Source organism: Odocoileus virginianus, chromosome 10 (assembly GCF_023699985.2).
Source record: "Odocoileus virginianus isolate 20LAN1187 ecotype Illinois chromosome 10, Ovbor_1.2, whole genome shotgun sequence".
NCBI lineage: Eukaryota > Metazoa > Chordata > Mammalia > Artiodactyla > Cervidae > Odocoileus > Odocoileus virginianus.
The window spans coordinates 30,229,150-30,249,474 of NC_069683.1; the positions used below are offsets into that span (position 1 = coordinate 30,229,150).

The window sequence follows — 20,325 nt, forward strand, 5'->3', positions numbered from 1 at the left end:
TGTGAGCAGCGTGATGGATGAGGGGGAGGGGGTGTCTTCTAGGGGCACTAAATGGAATCCAGGAGATTCCCAGGTCTTAGCTGAGACTCGACCCATGCTAACCTCAGATTGGATAAGACTGTGCTTGTCCCTTCTCCATTGATGGGAACACTATGAAAGCTGAACAGGCTGGACTCTGAGGCAGCCATCATCCTTGTGGGCATTGCCTCAGGCTCAGTGGAATTCCCAGGAAGCCTGGTGAGGGGGTGGAGGTCTGCAGGCAGACCAAGAGCACCTGATACGGAGTCAGCAGACACACAGTTTCAAGCAGAAGATAGTAGTTTTTATCAAGAGAAATCTTAAGCAGAATCATAACATGCAAAACATGAGCAAGGAACTACTCTGATCTGACTGAAGTGGGGCATCCAGAGGTCACAGCCCATCTTCCTGGCCTCCTGTCACGGAGGCCTCTGGGGCGTCTCCACAGTACCTTGGTGCTCTGTGAAGCAACTGTGACCTCAGGATATCTGAACTAAAGAGTGCCAAAGGTCCCAGACGGGTTAGATACATTTCCCAGGGCTATGCCATCAGCTGAGGCCAGCAGGCCTTTCTTTCCATTTCCTCCTCGTTTCGGTGACGTAAGACCAGAACATGATGCTGGTTACCTGATTTGGGGGACGTCTTTGCATGGGACAAGGTGATCTGACGAACAGTTCAAATCATTTATTGTCAAACCAAACTGACCACTCTCAGGCCTTTAGGACTGCTGGGGTCCTGGGAACCTCAGAGTGCGTTGTGCTTGATCCGGACCTTCTTCGGTTTGATGTTCATGCGTTTCCACACTTCAGCCGTTGTGCGGTCTGCTTTGGTGACCCCACTGAAGTCGAACGTGGTGATATGGGGCAGGGTGCACAGCACATATTGCCTGTGGGGAAGACTCGGGCTGGGGGCCGGCCCCCCTTGTAGGGCCCCTTTCCCCCTCCACCAGTCACTCTTGTCTCCCCTGACTGCAAGGAATGGACGGACTTGAGTAGAGTTTGGAGGAAACTGGATTTATCCTGATTGGCTGCAAGAAATGCCTAAAGCCTTCTACTCCCTTCCCCGGCCCAGGCAGAGAGCAGAAGGATGGTGTTGGGTTTCTAGCCCTAGCTCTCCTCCTTTCCCTCATGGGAGCCCAGCTGGAACCCACATCCAGGGCAGAGGACTTACCTATACCCCTTCTCCTCTTCAATGGGGTTCCCGTGCAGGGTCAGGCTCCGGAGCCGAGGGAGGACAGCCAGCTTGTTCACTTCTCCAAGGCGCTGGATGCTGTTGCCATGGAGATAGAGGACACTCAGGTTGAAGAAAGTTGTCAGGACCTGTTGGGAAAGGAGACTGGAAGCTAGACTGGACAAAGCCCTGTATCTGTGCTCAGGACTGACTGGTGGCCAAAAAGGAAGAGTTTGGGGAACAACTTGTCACCTCACAGCCATGCTGGATTGAGACTGACTTTAGCATTTCATTTACCTTTGAAGGGGTTCAGGGGTACCACACTGACAGCACTGTGATCCTAGGGGCAAGTGGTGTGGACCTGGGTCCCACCACTGCCACTGACTTGCCAGGCGCCTGTGTGCTCTCCTGGAGCCTTAGCTGTCCCTTCACTGAAGACCATTTCAGCTTTAGTGTTCTAAGATTCTGTCACAACAGGGGACAGCACCTTGCTAGGTACATCAGAGCTTTTAAGAGAACGGTTAAATTGAGATCCCTGCACCTGGGGAACAGTTTCCAAGTCATACAATAGCTCCTGTCTTTCCTAACATAGAACTTGGATGAAAAGAGGCCAGTTTTGTTTGTTCCTTAACATTTAGCCTGAGTTCATGGACAGTACTGCTGTTCTTTTAGTGACTACCTCTATTGAAGAACTCTGCACAGAGCACAGTGGGTGCCCAGTAAGCTACAATTTTACTTTAGCCTCCTATGCGAAGGCTTGCTGTGTGCTGATTGCTTTTCACACGTTTTCATTTAATCCTCACAAAATGTTTATAATGCCGGCCTATTTATCTCCATTCTTCAGACAGGGAGGTTGAGGTTTTCAAAGGTTAGGAGCTTACCTAAGGTCACAAAGTCAGTAAGAATAGAAAGATGGTAACGATAACCCTATATGCAAAACAGAAAAAGAGACTCATGTATAGAACAGACTTGTGGACTCTGTGGGAGAAGGCGAGGGTGGGATGTTTCAAGAGAACAGCATCGAAACATGTATATCTAGGGTGAAACAGATCAACAGCCCAGGTTGGATGCATGAGACAAGTGCTCGGGCCTGGTGCACTAGGAAGACCCAGAGGGATGGGGTGGAGAGGGAGGTGGGAGGGGGGACCAGGATGGGGAATACATGTAAATCCATGGCTAATTCATTTCAATGTATGACAAAAACCACTGCAATGTTGTAATTAGCCTCCAACTAATAAAAATAAATGGAAAAAAAAAAAAACAAAGTAAGAGGCAAATCTGAAATTTGAACCTATAACTGTGTGAGCCCACAGCCATGCGCTTTGCACAGCACCATGTTGCATTGCTACTTCCTTGATAATGTGGGAGGTGGAGAGGCTGGGGGCTGGACAACGTGGCTTCGGGCCCGCCCTGACTGGACTCACAGGATCAATGGAAGTCAGGTCATTGAAGGACAGGTCGATCCAGGCCAGGTTCTCTGGATGCTCCAGGAGCTGTGAAACCGCATGGTTGAAGTCTCTCAGGTCAGTGAGGACATTGTTGTTTAACCACAGGGACTGGGTCATTGACTTCCCCGACTTCGCGTGCCTTACTGGTCGTAGCCCTGTCCGGGGCTCCTCGCTTAACAGATCTGTGGGCACAGAGTGAGCTTTGGGTGTGTTATCTTTGCTTTTCTGGCTCTGGAGGGTGGGAAGGGACAGAGCTGGGAGGACTTGTAGCTAGAGGAGCTGGTAGGGCCATAACCCCATGTTGTGTCTTGTGCAATTGCATGCACTGTCCCACAGGCCCCAGCGGTTAGAGGGAGCTTGGATTAAGGGCCAAAGACTTCCCATTCCAAGCTCTTGGTTTGGGTCACGTGCTCATGTCGACTGTCATTGGGTTCTCTGTATACCACCCCTGTGGGAATTGGAGGGAGGCACATTTTATAGATGAGGAAACCAAGAACACGAGATGTTAGACCTGAGCCAAGATGCTGAAGCACAAAATCCAGAATTATCCGCCAGCAGACCCTATAGAATTTCACTTCTAGAATTTCACACTCTAAATGTCCTCCCCCTTCTTCCGTTAATAGTAACTATGTGCGTCATACTGGACATACAATGGTGAACAAAAGGAGCAAGAGGCTCTGTATGGTAATAGAGCAGGTGTGAAGCAGATGTTTGTGTCTTGGAGGAGGTCACGTGAGCAGAATGAAAGCAAACAGTCAATATAGTATGATAAATGCTCTTTAAATTGTGGAAGCACAGGAGAGGGGCTCCTAACCCAGTCTGAGAGCTCAGGGAAGTTGCCCAGGCATTAATCAGGCAAAGAAGAGTGGAAAAGGTGAGAAGAGCACTAGCAAAGGCACAGAGGTATGGGATAGCAGGGGCACACGTGTATGTGCTGTGCAAGGGGGCAAGGAGCCTTGCAGACCAGGTTGAGTGTCTTAGACTTCATCCTGTGGGAGGTGGGAAGCCACTGAGGGGCTGAAAGCAAAAGATGATTCACATCTTTCAGAAATGAGAGATCACTCTGAAGTTTCCATTTTGGCTCTTTTAAGTCATCCAAGCAAGGATGAAGGGGACACACAGCATGACTTGACGGTTGACTAGAAGTAAGGGTAGAATAATATTCAAGGGTGTCGCTCAGTTTCTTGGTATTTGGGGAAATGTCAGTCCTATGGGCTGATGTGGAATGAAAAGAAGCCTGGTTGGGAAGGTGGGAGAGAAGTCAGTGAATCACCAGGGCAGGGCAGGGAGAACCAGGACAGGATAGTTTTAAAGATGCTCAGGGAATCCATAGTCTGTAGGAGTTCACGGAAATAAACTGAAAGGTAATTTTGGCAACTCAGAAGTCCTTGGTGACACTGTTGAGGGTTGTTTCAATGAAATGACAAGGGCCTGGGGGCAAGCTAGATTGGAGTGAGTTCAGGAGCAAATGAAAGGTAAGGAAATAAAAACAGCACCCTCAGAAAGTTTGAGGAGGAGAGTTGGAAATAGAGCAATCTTTTTTTTTTTTTAAAGAGTGATATTAGAACCCATCTATATGGACCCCTTCCCTTTTTTTTTTTTCAACAGATAAGGTTGTGGCAGAGCCAGAACCACTCATCAGCTCAGCTGAGGTGATTAGATGTTTCCTGTTGTCCCTATTATGCCTTTAGTTACTTGTCTAAAGCTGCCTCCCAGAAAGGAAATATTTAGTATTTTCTGAACTGGTCAGCTTGTCTTCAATCTTCCCTCAGCTCTGACTGGACACACTTCTCTTCCACCCCTACCCAACTTGAACTCAGCTGCAGGTCAGGCAGCATCCACCAGATGGCTCTCTGTCTTAGTCCTGGAGTGAGCAGAACCCACAGGTGGGCCTGAGGTTGGGGGGAGGTGGCAGAAGGGTCCTGTCCTGGAGGAGAGTACCCTAGCTCATGAATAAACTAATCCTGACACCTTGCCTCACATCTCCTGACTTTGAACCCTGAGATGAAAGAAGAGTAAAAGTTAAGATCAAAATAAACCTGCATATGGACTAGTCTCCAGTTTGATGAGGCTGTGGCTTGGGAATACCACCAAGCATGGGCTGATCCCTAGCTCAGGGGGAGCCTCTGGGGATGGCCTTGCCTAAAACTTGAGGCTGCCTGGGGTTGCTGTTATCACAGGTGGAGGAGGGAGTCCATGTTGCTATGGGTTACTGAGACTCAGACTCCCATCACAGCACTGCATTGCCTGAGGATCAGTCAAAGCTGCCCTGTTCAGAGTAGGCCAAGACAGGGCTGGAAACTGGACCAAAATGCCAACATTTGAAGACCTGGGGATTGTCTAGCTCCAGGATGATCTGAGGAAAACATAATCTGTCTTCGTATTTCCTGAAGGGTTGCCGTGCAACTTTCCGCATGTGTCCCCAGAGGGCAGGAGTTAGTCTGATGTGAAGAACTTCTGTATGTCATTCCTTACCCTGTAATGGAAGGGTTGGGAGCTGTGTGGTGTGGGACTCCCTAAACTGTCGGAGTAGTTAGAGGACTGTGCATTGGAGGTGGTAGACTGGTTGCCTTCTAAAGTCACTGTTGTTTCAGATTTTATGCTGCATATATTAATTCAGGAAATTGTATACCAAGTTCCCCCCAACTACCCTGTCCTCTAACCCCAATTCTAAGTAAATACACCAAGTGCTGTGGAGAACCTGAAGGGACTGGCCTTTTGGGGCTTAGATGTACCTCTATGCTTCTCCCTCCTTCACTTAGCAAGAAGCACCATGCCTGGCATATGTGTACAGACCTACACACAGATATGTAGAAGTGCTTAATCATAGTTAGCAGCTCAATATTTAAGTACTGAAAGGGCATCTGTACAGATTACGTTTTGTGCTGTGCAGTTATCCTTGGTCATGGTAACTCCTCTCTCCTCATTCTGAGGACACCATTGAGGTGTGAGGTCTCCTCACTCAGAGCTAGGAATTCCCAGGCTAGGTAGGAGTCATACTTCCTTCTTCCTCTGTCACCTCAGCTATCTTGTGCATAGCCATTATTTCAGCTAAAACCCTGCAGAACTTGGACTCCCATTAGTCAGAAGGGAAGATCACAGCCAGCGGGTACGTGAGAGAGAATAAGCAGGAGCTACTGTTGTGACTGATGTCAACCCAAGTTGTAAGTACCCTGAACCCAAACCCAAGTAGTATCCAGTATCCTTGATAACTATTCGTCTGCTTCTTGAACTTAAAGGTGGCCACTGATTACCTAAGAGAGACAACCAAAGCCAGGTAATGTGTCTAAGATAGGCCAGCCTGTGTTCTGTGAGGGCAGGTGTGCTGATGTGTTTATGAGAGCAGATAACAAAGACAGAAGAACTTCCCTGGGAAGAAGCTTATTACCTTGAGAATATGATCTTGCTGAAGCCTCCCTCTGTCCCCTCCTGAGAGGTACTAACTGCCCCCTTAGAAACACACTGAAAGATAAAATGAGCATGGGCAGTGCTGGAACATGCAATAAGTGTGGGTGATAATGGAATAAACTTGGATATGACCAGAGTGAATATAAAATTTGTCAATAACTATTTAGACTGGAAACATGCCAGTTTGTTAGTAACAAGACCGTGCATGTTTCTACCAGTGATCAGGAGGACAGGCTTGTGTTCTAAGACAGGAGAGTAGGTTCTGCCTGTTGACTGGGATGCTGAAGCAGCCTGTATTTTTCTTCCATTAGTCTCTTCTCTCCAAGTAAGAAATGGAGAATAAAACTATCAGCTGATAGACTAGCTCCCCAGTTTTCTTCCACCTGACTTTCCTGCCATAGCCTGGATTCTTTTGACGAGCATCAGTTACCCTAAAAGCCCCCTTGGTTACTTTCAGATGTGCTGATTTTTTAAAAGGCCAGATTCTTCCACTCCAACCTCCCTACCCACTACTACTCCCCAAAATGGTGACAAAAATCCCACAGGCTTATAGGAAGAATCTCTTAAGGCTTTTAAGTAAGAGGCTGGTTTCTCCTTGGGGACCACATCCAGCCTGCTGCCATGGCGAGTGGCGTGCTGTGCTCTGGGGGCTGACCTTGGGTCACGTGGATGCTTCGGAAGGAGTAGTCAAGAGGGGGCTCTTGCACCGAAGTGTTCATATAGCTCCGTTTGTTCATAGCTCAGGCCATCGTTTGTCAGGTGTAAGCATGGGCCCTGGGAATCCGGGTTCAGCCTGGGAGGACAGAGAAGGACTGGTGTTCGGCCCTCAGGTTTTCCCCAGAGCCCTCCACCCCAGGTTTGCGTGGCTGCATTTCTACTTGAAGATCCCAATCTTGATTCCTTGCATTTGTAGGCACTTCCTACTTCTCCAAGCACCTTCACATCCCTGAGAGTTCACTGACAGTTAAAACACCCACTTCTACTTTCCAGACGAAGAAACTGAGACCCCAGGGTGAAAGCACTTGCCCAGAGTTAAGCCAGTGAGTCAGCTGTGGACTGCCATCATAGGCTCCTGAATCCTACTCAGACCCTTCCTGCTACTCCACAGAAGTTACCACAGAGGCTGTCTTGATACCTATCCTCTGATGACATCAACTGGGCTATTCTGTTGCTTAACAAACCCCTGAGGGCCTGTAGTGGATTTGGTGTCCGCCAGCCCTTTGCAGCCTAACACAGATGGGGATTTGCTACCTTCTCTGCTTGTCTGTCAGCCCCGTAATCTTTCCATCCAAAGACCTTACTTTCAGCTACATCCTGAATGTAGTTGTACATATATAAACACACATACACATAAAACCAGAGTCTGCCTCACTCGCACTCACCTGTCACTGATGCCTGAAACTCCACCATTAGGGATTCATTCCTTTGGGTTCAGGGATTGTTCCCTGTTAAAATGGAAATACCCCCCTGAGAGGGGTGAACAGTGTTACAGTCATTTACAATGTGATGTGAATTGTCTTATCAGATCCTTTTCAGTTTGTTAGCTCAAATAAAGCTGATAATTTTTCCAGACTGGGCAGAGCCATGAGACCACCGCTCACCTGGGAAGAGGAGAGCTGACACTTTCCCAGAGGGGTTTGTATGTGGCATAAACAGAAGATAAATAGACTGACAAATATGTGTCCCCATCAACCTCCCCTTCTCACGCCATCCACTACTGTCACTTTTCCGTTTACTACTTGTTTTCCAAAATGATTTGAGGTATTTAATGGTAATAACACACTCATGGAAAAGGATGATTTGTAGAAAAGAGCTGTCCTGACAGAATAATGAGCATCACAAATGCCGGCCATGTGTATAGTTTTTGTTTTCCCACATACATAATTTGAATTTTTCTAGTAGCTGTATAAAGAAAAGTCAAAAGAAACAGGTGAAATTAGGTTTAGTAGTATATTTTATTTAACCTACTTTGTCCAAAATGTCATTCAACATATAATCAATATTAAAAATTAAGATACTTTACACTTATAGCACATCCCAGCTGGAGCAAGCTACCTGTCAAGTGCTCAGTAGCCGCATGTGAATACAGGCTACCATACTGGACAGTATGGATGCAGAAAATGAAAACATGGAAGAGAAAGATTAGAAGCCAGAATAAAGGAAGTGAGAGAGATGTACCAGGGAATTAGAAAACTCTGCCTCTACTTATCCCAAAATTCCTGGAAGCTAAAGCAAAAGGGGGAAACTTAGCATATGTGGTTCTCATCATTTGAGTCAAAGAAACAAATCATTTGTATGCAGAGACAGTGAAATTCACAAATGTTATTGACATGGAATTTCTCTTTTAAAAACCACAGACCTTGTAGCTTGTAATTCAGCTTAAGCTTAATACAGTCCAGGTAAATTCCTTTTTTGGTGACTTAACATATGCAAGGATAGAGTTGAACAGGTTTAGAGGAATGGAAAGTGAATTTCTTCCTCTCAAAAAGCAGCAGCCTCAGAAATTCCCTGGTGGTCTAATGCTTTCACTGCTGAAGGTGCAGGTTTGATCTCTGGTTGGGGAGCTAAGACCCCACAAGCCGTGCAGTGCAGTCAAAAAATAAAATACATATAAACAAGTGAGATCTGTCAGCATGCTTACAGGTTAGGAAAAAAAGCATTCTCAACTGAGTTTTGGGAAAGTGCTGGCTTGAGTCACTTGACAGTTGAATTGTCTGTCAAGTGTGGGACGGACCTGGTGGGCATGGGTTGTCAGTTGGGAGATCTGAATCTTTGGATATCAAATCTACGGACATGACAAAAAACACTTTATTCTTTTGTAGAAATAGAGGAAGGTGGCTTGTGTTCTCACCTAGACTTGAGGACCCACAACGAGTTTGATGCCTCTGAGTAAGACTGGATGTTTTCTCAAAGTGAGTTCTTTGTTGGGACCCCAGAGTTCAGCCCTGCAGGACATGGATTTTAGCTTACAGTATTTAAAGGCAGATTTTTATCATTAGTCTCCTTGACCATCAGAGAACCTCAGTGCAGTTCCAAAGGGCTTCTGAATTTGTGTAGCACCAGCTCCTGGTGCATTTTTCTGGAAGAGTTAGTATTAAAAAATAGAGCCCCAGTAGTTGGATAAATCAGCCCATTGGAAAGGGTTATTAGTCTTCTCCATTTAAACAACAGCTCAGGCTGTGAATTAGTATTGTGTCTTATTCATCATCTAGTACAGGACCTGGCTTACACACACTTGGGAAATGTTTGTGGGAGGAATGAATGAGACACTGCCAAATACAAGGATTTCTGTTTTGGGAGTGGTGATGCTAAACTGCTCTTTCTAACAATTGGCTTCAAGATTCAGCTGTTTGAGTCCACACCTCATTCACAGTAAGATATTTAATTCAATTCTTCAAACATTTGTTGAGTGCCTGCTGTTCTATGCCTGACCAGAAGGAATGAAGCCAAGATACAAATAATAGAACCCTGTCTGTCATGAGTAGAGGAAGGCCTGCTGGGTTGCTATTGATTGTAGAAAACCAGCCTGCATCCAGTTCTAAGAAACAGCTGCATACTTAGTGAATACTCTTGTGTTTCAATACTCAGTTCTAGTGTACCCTCTTTGAAGACCTTCTTTCCAAAAAAAATTGATCATTGTGTCCTGTGTTAACTCCCTGGATGAACCTTATCATGGTCTCCCCTGCATCCATCTCTTTTGCCCTCTGACTTTAATAGTTCCATCCACTCTGACGCTTGGTTCAGCCATGTGACTTGCTTGGCCAAAAGGATGCTGGTAGACATGAAGCAAACAAGCTTAAAGAGAGGACCTGCCCTCGCTCTGTTTGTCAGTGCCAAGAGAACACTGCTGGCCTGCTGGAGGGGTATGAGAAACACGTGTAGGTGAGATACATGATAAAAAGAGCCAGCGATCCCAGGTGAGGCCATCCTATACTAGCCTATAGCCAGCCTACCCCAGGTGAAGATCAGGAGAGTCACCAAACCCACATGTGACTGCAAACACATGAATGAGTCCAGCCAAGACCAGATGAAACACATGGATGACTCAGAGACCTGGGAGCAATAATAAATGTTTATTGTTTTGAGCCACCATTTTTTTGGATGGTTTGTTATGTAGCAGTAGCTAACAGATACATGCCCCCACTGTACTTTGAAAAAAATTTCATCACAGCCTGTTTCCTCAAATGTAAAATGGAGACAAACCCTGTCTTGAAAGCTGTTGTATGTTCTGTAACAGATGTTCAATAAATAAAACCAGTTGTTCTCTCTGTACTCTTAAGCTTGAGGACAGGGACAGAAAGCAGACTTCTTTCTCTCTTCCCACCTTCCCACCTACCCTGCACTGAGCCTGAGTATTCACTAAAGGTTTGATGGACAAATGGATAAATAGAAAAATGAAAGAATAAAAGAATAAATGAATGATATCTTCAAGGTGTCACATAGTGAGCCTTGAAGTGACATATGTGAGGAGAAGTGTCAAGCTGTAAGGTTGCCTTATTCACTCCAGTGGCTGTTTTTGGAGTCTTTTCTCCAAAACTGCTATTCAGCCTCATGACCAAGAGCTAGTCAGACCCTAGTGTCTTCCTCATTTGTCTACCCTGATTGACTTGATGAATGACAGGGTTAGGGGCATACCTACTTTGTTTTGAAGTTTTTCTTCTTGCAACTGGAAATATCATTTACTGTTTTTCAATTTTGAAAGTTAACATGATAGCTGAATGAAGTCAAATGGAATAGAGAGGTACACAGAGTAGCAACTAAAAGTTTGACTCCCCATCTCACTCTCCAAGAGCGCTCATGATTTACAGTTTGGGAATATAACCTTCTATAAGACACACATAACAAAATTATATATTTTAAAATGAACACATTCTGTCTATTCCTTTGTAAACCTACTTTTTTTTCCTGTTCAAATTGTTGTAGATTCTTTTATCCTTTTTAATAGCTGCAGAGTGTTCCACAGAATTTGTGTGTAACCTACTTAATTTAACTTCCTTTAATCAATCCCAAGCTGATGATGGAAATTTGTTTTCAGTTTGGGGAAACTGCTAACAATTGCAATTTGATTTGTTGATAGCCTATCCCTTCCCTCTCAGCTAAGTAGCAACATGATGGCCCAGGAAGCTTTGAGAAATATTCAGATGAAGAGATCTGATAGGAGATTCAACAGCTTAGCCCCAGTAAGAGCTATTTATGGGCTACAGGTGGAAGGAAAATCGAAGAATGTCATGAAGTCTGCCACATAACCTAATGTATTCTGGGAAGATATATCTCCAGGTACCAAAGGGAGGCCCCAAATTCAACCTGGTTCTTGCCCCTCCTCCCCCAACACACTACCATTTCTTACCCTCACCTCCAATTTTGCAGTCCAGCCAAATGCAACTACTCTGAGTAAGTTTCATGTGCCTGCCTCTGGGCTTCTGTACATCCAGCTTTCTCTGGTGTACAGTTTCTTCTTTCTGCTGTGCTAATTTTTAATGACTCAACTCTGGTTTCCCTTTTTTTTTTTTTCATATCCAAGTCTGGGTGTGCAACTTCTCTTCTGGCCTCCCATCACACCCTTTATTTACCCTTGGTAGCACTAATAACACAAAGATTATCTCCTTACTACCTGTGTTTACATAAACTCCACTGGGGCAGAAGCCATGTTTTTCTCATGGCTGTATCCCTACAGTGGTGGCAAGAGTTATTTAGTTGCTTAATCATGTCTGACCCTTTGTGATTCTATGGACTATAGCCCACCAGGCACTTCTGTCCATGGGATTTCCCAGGGAAGAATACTAGAGTGGGTTGCCATTTCCTTTTCCAGGGGATCTTCTTGACCCAAGGATCAAACCTGCATCTCCTGCATTGCAGGCAGATTCTTTGACCACCAGGGAAGCCAGTGGCAAGTAGTAAGTACTTAACAATATGTTAAACATTGTAACAGTGAATAATACTATAACAGAGAGGGACAGAAAGTTGCTATAATTGAGGGCTCTGAGCTGGTCTGGGCTTAGTCAGGGGAGCTATTCCAGAAGAAGTGACTGCAAGAAAGCTGAAGGATAAATGCAAATAACTATGGCATAGGGAAAAGATGAACGTTTCAGGAAGAGATAACAGCATGTGCAAAGGCTCTGTGGTGAGTGGTTTCTTGGAAATTTTGAAGACCTTAAAGAAGGTCATATAACTGGAGGGAGAACAGGAAGGAAATGTATGGTTAGACTGGAGGTTGGAGAGGTGGGCAGGAGCCAAGTTGTTGCTGCTGCTAAGTCACTTCAGTTGTGTCCAACTCTGTGCGATCCCATGGACTGCAGCCCACCAGGCTTCTCTGTCCACAGAATTCTCTAGGCAAGAGTACTGGAGTGGGTTGCCATTTCCTTCTCCAGGAACCAAGCTGAGATGTTGCCTAATGCTTAGAGCAGTAGGAAGCCCAAGGTATATTTTTAATTGGGAATCTTGTGGGGGAAGTGAACAATCAGATTTTGAAGGCAGGAAGGATGTGACGGGAGCTAGGAGTAGAAAAAAAGATATTTAGAAGTAAAGTTGACAGGATTTTATAATGGATGGGAATGGAAGAGGTATTAAAGATAACTCTTGTTTTTTTTTTTTTTTTTTAATTCTGTAATGGTGGATACAGGTAAGACACTGGAAGAGATCCTGGCTTGGAGTACATAGAGATTATGAGTTCAGCTGCAGACATGTTGAGTTTGGGTCTTTGAGATATCTGAAGGAGCTGTTAAAGATGCAATTGGTTCTATAGATCTGGAGCATGGGGATGAGGTTGGGCAGGGTTGGAGATACACACTTGTGTATTGATGCATATAGGTGGTAAACAAAGATGTGGATAAGACAATTCAAGAGGAGAATCTAGAGTGAGGTGGAAAGTTAGCCTAGGACAAAGCATGAGGGAGCTTTAAGATAGTGAGTGATCAATCAGGGTCAGTTAGGAGTCAACCAGAAGCTAGCTGATCATGGCAGCATCAGACACAGGTGCTGCGTTAAGATTGTTTACTTCTTGTTTAGTTAAATGTTTGATTTCCATTGCTTTCAGTCTCTCTAGTTCCCTTTCCCCATTTAAACTTTCAAGGAAAGATTTGAAACTCATTCAGGGTGAAATGTCAATAACCCAGTGTAGGCTATAAAAGGGTCTTTTGCCCCAGGGCAGTTAAACTACTTTGAGTAAGTCCTTAAGCTAGAGAGGCTGTAGGCGCAAGCTAGAGACTTGGCTGGAAGACGGCAAACTGGGGTCTAGTCCTAGTTGTCACTGATTTGGTGTGTGGCCTCCGGCAAGTCACTGCTCCTCTATAGGTTTCAGTTTTCCAATCTGTGATATCCTTGGCCTCACTAAGCTCAAAAGAAAGACTGGAAGTGAAAACACTAGGTAAGTCGCTAAATATAACAAACCTATCATGAATACTGTTCAAAGGAATGAAGCTTTAACTGCAGAACTTGGAGAAGCAGACCACAGAGTGGTGTAGGGAGAAAATATAATTTAAGGACAGAACCCCTAATAAGTATGTGAGGGAAGATCCTGCTGACTCTCTGAAAAGGAGGCTCTACCCTGGGGTCTTCCTGCTTGGAAGGAAAGGGGCAATTCAAGCCCCAGAAAGTTTCCTACATCTCCAGAATTAGGGGCTGTGATTTACTCTAATCCTACTCCCATGTTTTGAAGACTTAGTCGACCTGAGGAAAACCAACCACACGTTTGACGGCGTTTCAGATCTCCCAGGATATGTCAGGGATTTGAGAAAGTAGTACTAGGGGGAGGGATCCCATCTTTGTGACGGGGGATGTTCTTAAGACCCCATATCTGTCTGGGTTTGTTTCTCAGAATTCCCTTCCCTCCCCTCGCCCATCTATCCCACAAGGGTTTGTGTCTTGTTCACTGTGAAGGGGGTTAAAGGCAAGTGGGGCGGGGGTAGGTCTCAGGTTCCCAAGAAAGCAAGCTCTTAGCCTTTCAGTGTGCCCCTCCCCTCTCCATAGAGTTCTTGTACCCTAGAGCAGGCTTCCTGTTTTCCCGCCCAACTCACCCGCAGTTGCTTCCCCTCCAGCCTCCGAGTCCACTATCTCACGGTTACTCAGCGCAACTCCATGGTAACTGTTTACGTCACCACGTCCCCTCTAAGAGCCGTAGGCGCTGCCGCGATGCCTACCGGGAACTGTAGTTCCTCAAGGGAAGGGCTCCAAAGCCGCGGGTGGTGCTGGGATTTGTAGTTGTCTTTGCACTCAAGCCGCGGGCCAGGGTCCGGAAGTTGTGGCACCCTTTTCCCCTTTACAGTGGCCCTCACACTTCCTTTCCCCGGGTCCTTCAGGCTGCTTTTGCGTGCGACGCCAGCCGACAGGGGCCAATCGCAGGGCGACGCGAAGGGGCGGGGCCATAGTTTAAACTAATTGTGCGCTCACGGGGCTGGCGCGGGCCCGAGAAGAAGGCGATCCTAGGGAAGTGAGAGTCGGAGCGGGAGCGCGCGGCCAGGTAATCGGCGCGGGCCCGCTACTAGCGTGAGGCTGGGGCACCTGCAGGGATGCCCGAGTCTAAAAGAGGTGCTGAAGAGGCGGGTACGGGAGGAAGGCCTCCTTCATAAACGAGGCTGACTGGGGAGAGTCTTTCGAGGGTAAGGTTTGTAAGGAAAGGGCCTTGTCCGAGAGGGTGGTGCCGGGCGTGCTTAGGGGGAGGCTCTGTTTGGGGGCGTGTCCGTGGAATTGTGTCGGGGGGAGACGCGGGTGTTGGTAATGCAGGTTCCTGAAAGGAGTGTCGCCGAGGGTTCCTGTAGTGGGAAGTCTTCGCCTATTATTGTTAACAATGGTGGTAGTAGTAATAATAAACATTTTCTGAGGGCCAACTACGTTTCAGACACCGTGCCACACCCTTTATATGGATCATCTTTTTAATATTCCTAACAGCTTTATTATAGTTTATTACAGATGGGCCGCCTGAGATTTATGTTCACCTTGGCCCGGGATACATAGCTCGCGCATGGTTGGCTATACTGGGGGTTTTTGTGGGTTGGGTCTAAGTGAAAGGGAGGGATTGTGTTGGTTGTGCGGGTCGTCTTCGACGAGTCAATTTCTTTTGAGTCTCACTTTTTTCATATGTAAACAATGAATTTACCTGCCTTATCTACTTTCCTGAGGTTATGAGGGTCAAATCAGGTGGGCTGTTTCTTGCAAGCATCTTGGAGAGTACACATTTTTGAGTATAAGTGATGTGACTGCTGTGAATATATGGGAAGCTAGAGGGAATGTTCAAATCAGGTAAGGCAGCCTTCAGCCAGCTGGGTTGAATGTGTTCCCTCCCTTTCTGATCCTGTGTGGTATTTTCTCCTTCAGAGGGAGAAAGAAGCGCGCGTACTTCTTTGTGAAAGCTGCCAAAGTACTCTTTTCTTGGCCCAAGTTCAAGCAAATGATGACTAATTATAAAGCCTGAATCCTAATCCATAGACAAAAACTATACTCCCCAAAACTAGAAGATCTTAACCAAAAGTTCATATAAGGGACATTTCTATTTAGAATGTTCTTTTTTTAAATTTGTGGAATATGGGAGTGGAAAGAATGCCTTGAACTGAGACTCAAGTTTTAGAACTGTTAGGATGAGGGAGAACCCTGCTGCAGATGGCTAAACAGAGCTGATCAGGGAATGTTTTGGCAGCTTTGTCTAATTGATAAAACCCTATGGTCAGTAGATATGTTGGAGGCCATTTATTTCAGCATAGTGTACATTAAACAGACTCAAAATGAGCATTTCCAAGAATGAGACCACCCCCAAATGTTAGAACAGTTCTAATAAATAACATAGTTTTGTGCTTTCAGCGGTTATTTCATTTTACCCATATATGTTTACTGTTTTTTCCTTCATTATTTCTTGCATTTTATTCCTTCGTTTTCATCAAATAGATGAATACATGCTTCTGATTTTTTTTTTTTTATCACATTATGCAGCATGTCAGATCTTAGTTTTCCCACCAGCGATCAAACCTGTGTCCCCTGCAATGGAAGTATGGTGTCCAACCCTGGACTGCCACAGAATTCCCCCTTCAGATGTTTTCTTAGTGAGAGTCTGTTAGTGGTAAATACTCTGTTGGAAAATGTCTTTAACTTCCTTATCAATCTTGATTGATAGTTTAGCTGGGTACTAGGCTTCCAATTATTTTTCCCCAGCACTTTGAAAATGTCATTTTACCGAAGTTATGGCTTTTTGTTGTTAACTTCTGAGAACTGTGTTCACAATTTAACTATTATTTCATTGTATGTAGCCTGCCTTTTTCTCTGGTTCTTTTTAAGATCCTCTTTTTTTGTCATTTGTGTTTTGCAGTTTCATTACATGTGTGGATTTAATTTTATTCTACTTGGGCTAATAGTGATGCCTCAGTCTGAGGTTTCATACCTTTCAGTTTTATAAAAATTCCCAGTCATTATCTCTTTATTTAAAAAAAAAAATGTTTTTCTATCTGTCACCGTACAAAGATGCTATATTATAGACTCTTTTCCCCACACTGTACAGTTCATAATCCGTGACTCACTTATTTTGTTACTGGCAGTTTGCACCTCTCAGTCTCCCTCACCTATTTTTTTCATCCCCTCATCCTGCTCCCTCAGCAGCCACCTGTTTGTTCTCTGTATCTGTGAGTCTTCCTATTTTGTTATTTTTTTCATTTGATTTTTAGATTCCACGTGTAATTGAAATTGTACAATATTTGTCTATGTCTGACTTATTTCACTCACCTAGTACATGTTATCACATGTACTCACCATGTTGTCACAAATGGAGAGATTTCATTCTGTTTTGTGGCAGAGTAATATTCCATTAGATTATATGCCACACCTTCTTTATCCATTAATCTATCCATGTGCATTTAGGTTGCTTCTCTATCTTGGCTGTTGTCAGTAATGCTGCGATGAACATAGGGGTGTATATATCTTTTCCAATTAGTGTTTTCATTTTCTTTGGATAAACACCCAGGAGTGGAATTGCTGAATCATATAATAGTTCTGTTTTTAACTTTTTGAGGAACTTCCATACTATCTTCCTTAGCAGCTGCACCAATATACATTCCCCTCAGCAATGCATGAGGACAGTTTTGTTCTTCAGGATTGTTTTGGCTATTCAAGGTCTTTTGTGTTTCCTTACAAATTTTAGAATTACAGTATTTGTCTTAGTTCCGTGAAAAATTACCTTGGTATTTTGATAGAGACTGAATCAAATTTGTAGAATGCCTTAGGCTAGTATGCTCATTTTAATAGTATTAATTCTTCCAATCCATTAGCATGGTGTATCTTCCCATTTGTTAGTGTCATCTTTAATTTCTTTCACCAATATCTTAAGTTCAGTTGCTCCATTGTATCCAACTTTTTGCAAACCCATGGACTGCAGCAGGCCAGGCTTCCCTGTCCATCACCAACTCCTGGAGCTTACTCAGACTCATGTCCGTCAAGCTGGTGATGCCATCTAACCATCTCGTCCACTGTCTTTTCTGAGTACAGACTTTTTACCTCTTTAGATTTACTACTAGGTGTTTTATTATTTTTGATGCAGTTGTAAATAAAAATTTTTTAAAAAATTGTTTTCTTAATCTCTCTTTCTGATAGTTCTTTGTTAGCATATAGAAACAATAGATTTCTGTGTATTAATTTTGTATTCTACAGCTTTACTGGATTTATTAATTGCTTCTAATGGTTTTTTGGTGGCACCTTTAGGATTTTCAGTAATACCATGTCATCTGCAAACAGTGACAGTTTTACTTCTTCCTCCCCAATTTGGTTTCTTTTTCTTTTTCTTGCCTGATTGCTGTGGCTAGGACTTCAAACAGTATGTTGAGTAAAAGTGGTGACAGTGGGCATCCTTGTCTTGTTCTTGATCTTAGAGGAAATGCTTTCAGCTTTTTACTGCTGAGATGCTGTCAGCTGTGGGCTTGTCATATTTGGTCTTTATTTTGTTGAGGTATGTTCCCTATGGACTCACTTTGATGGTTTTTTTTTTTTAAATCATATACGGATGTTGAATTTTGTTAAAAGTGTTTCTGCATTCATTTAGATGATTTTTATTCTTTAGTTTGTTAATACTGTATTTTTCATTGATTTGTGGATATTGAACCATCCTTGCATCCCTGGAATAAATCCCATGTGACCATGGTGTATAATCTTTTTAATGTGTTGTTGAATGTGGTTTGCTAATATTTTGTTGAGAATTTTTATAACTATAAAGTGATACTGGCCTATAATTTTCTTTTTTTGTGTGATATCTTTGTCTGATTTTGGTGTTTGAGTGACACTGGCCTTGAAAGTGAATTTGGAAGCATTGCTTTCTGTAATTTTTTGGAATAGTTTGAGAAGGATACGTGTTAACTCTTCTTTAAATATTTGGTAGAATTTCACCTATGAAGTCATCTGGTCCTGGAATTTTGTTTATAGGGAGTTTTTTAAATTGCCAGTTTGATTTTATTACTGGTAATTGGTCTGTTCATATTTTCTATTTCTTCCTGATTCATTCTTAGGAGGTTGTATATTTCTGGGAATTTGTCCATTTCTCATAGGTTGTCCATTTTTTGGCATATGCCTCTTTAAATAGTGCCTCTCCTTGATCTCATATTTAACTTATTTTGAGCCTTCTAGTGGCTTCCCCAGCGGCTCAGCAGTAAAGATCCTGGCTGCGGTGCAGGAGACACAGGAGACTGGGGTTCAGTCCTTGGTTTGGAAAGATCCCCTGGAGGAGGGTATGGCAACCCACTCCAGTATTGCCTGGAGAATCCCACAGACAGATGAGTCTGGTGGGCTGTAGCCCATAGGGTTTGTGAAGTGTCAGACACGACTAAAGTAACTTAGTGGCAGCAGCATCAGCAGAGCCTTCTAATTCTGTCCTCCACATCTCTTATTCTTTATAATTTCCATCTCTATCTTTCTGTGTTACCTCTGGATAATTTCCTTTAAGCTAGAATTAGTTTACTTTTTGAATTCTTATTTTTCATTCGCTAAGTTTTTCATTTCTAGAAGTACTGTGGTTCATTTTCAAATCTGGCTGTCTGTTTCATGGTATCTTGCTTTTGTCTTGTGTTTCCAATTCTTCTATAATAACTTTAAATAAGTTTAATGTGTCCTGTTTTCTGAAGTTTTGGGGATATAATCCTGCCATTTGCTTTAATGACTCTGGTCATGATGGATTGTTTCCTCAAGTATTTTATAATTTTAGATTGTGAGCTCATTCAAAGGAGTATCATCTATGGTGGTCTTTTTAAAAAGCATTTTTATTTATTAGTTTACTTTTGGCTGCAATGGGTCTTCATTGCTGCTCTTGGGCTTTCTCTAGTTGTGGTGAGCGGGGGCTCCTCTTTGCAATGCACAGGCTTCTCATTGCTCTGGCTTCTCTTGTTGTGGAGCATGGGCTCTAGGTGCTCGGACTTCAGTAGTTGCAACACTCGGGCTTAGTTGCCTGCAGCGTGTAGAATCTTTCCAGAGCAGGGGTGGAACCCATGTCCTCTGTGTTGGCAGGCAGATTCTAACCACTAGACCACCAGGGAAGTCCTGTGGTAGTCTTGTGTAGCTTGAGTTGAGGTCAGTTCTCTCAAGAAAAGTTTTTTTTTTTAAATCAACATTGCTTAATTATAATTTATGTACAATAAAATTTATTTAAAGTAAAAAGTTTTGACAGATTTATACATCTAGAAAAAGCTGCTGCAGTCATGATACAGAGCATTCCCATAACTCCCCAAAATTTCCTTATGCCTCTTTACAGATCATCATTGGCCCCCAAGAACCAAGTATCTAATTACTGAAGATTAATTTGTGTTTTCTAGAATTTTATCTAGAAAATATATACAGGGTATATGTTTCTGTCTGCTTTCTTTCAGGCAGTGTAATGCATTTGATATTTATGTATTTAGTGCATGTATCAGTAGTTTGTTACTCTCTGTTGCTATTGCCAAAGAATGCTCAAACTACTGCACAATTGCCCTCATCTCACATGCTAGTAAAGTAATGCTCAAAATTCTCCAAGCCAGGCTTCAGCAATATGTGAACCGAGAACTTCCAGTTGTTCAAGATGGTTTTAGAAAAGGCAGAGGAACCAGAGATCAAATTGCCAACATCTGCTGGATCATCGAAAAAGCAAGAGAGTTCCAGAAGAACATCTATTTATGCTTTATTAACTATGCCAAAGCCTTTGACTGTGTGGATCACAATAAACTGTGGAAAATTTTGAAAGAGATGGAAATACTAGACCACCTGACCTGCCTCTTGAGAAATCTGTATGCAGGTCAGGAAGCAACAGTTAGAACTGGACATGGACCAACAGACTGGTTCCAAATAGGAA

General features: G+C 43.8%; 2 protein-coding genes across 10 annotated transcripts in view; one reads left to right on the top strand and one right to left on the bottom strand.

Annotated features, from left to right (window-relative positions):
• Positions 1-300: 300 nt before the first annotated feature.
• On the bottom strand, positions 301-14,303 carry LRRC51 (leucine rich repeat containing 51). Of its 8 annotated transcripts, none has more exons than XM_070473325.1 (7): positions 14,057-14,156; positions 7,427-7,511; positions 6,700-6,837; positions 2,781-2,836; positions 2,613-2,681; positions 1,189-1,337; positions 301-904 (listed from the first exon to the last, which is right to left on the bottom strand). In XM_070473325.1, exons 3-7 carry the CDS (start codon positions 6,779-6,781, stop codon positions 763-765), a joined length of 498 nt encoding a protein of 165 aa, XP_070329426.1. In that variant the 5' UTR covers positions 6,782-6,837; positions 7,427-7,511; positions 14,057-14,156; the 3' UTR covers positions 301-762. The 8 variants fall into 8 exon arrangements, with proteins under 8 accessions (XP_070329426.1, XP_070329427.1, XP_070329421.1 ...); XM_070473326.1 differs by having other exon boundaries at positions 2,781-2,818; positions 14,057-14,155; XM_070473320.1 differs by adding an exon at positions 8,896-8,989 and having other exon boundaries at positions 2,613-2,836; positions 14,057-14,122.
• A 48-nt stretch (positions 14,304-14,351) lies between these two features.
• Positions 14,352-20,325, top strand: part of NUMA1 (nuclear mitotic apparatus protein 1) — a 71,048-nt gene continuing 65,074 nt past the window's right edge. The window contains exon 1 of one of the 2 annotated variants that reach the window (XM_020883833.2): positions 14,352-14,499. The gene's annotated coding sequence lies outside the window, so the exon portion shown is untranslated. Of the gene's footprint in view, positions 14,500-14,524; positions 14,639-20,325 lie in introns of those variants that run through there. The other variant, XM_020883832.2, reaches the window with a different exon arrangement.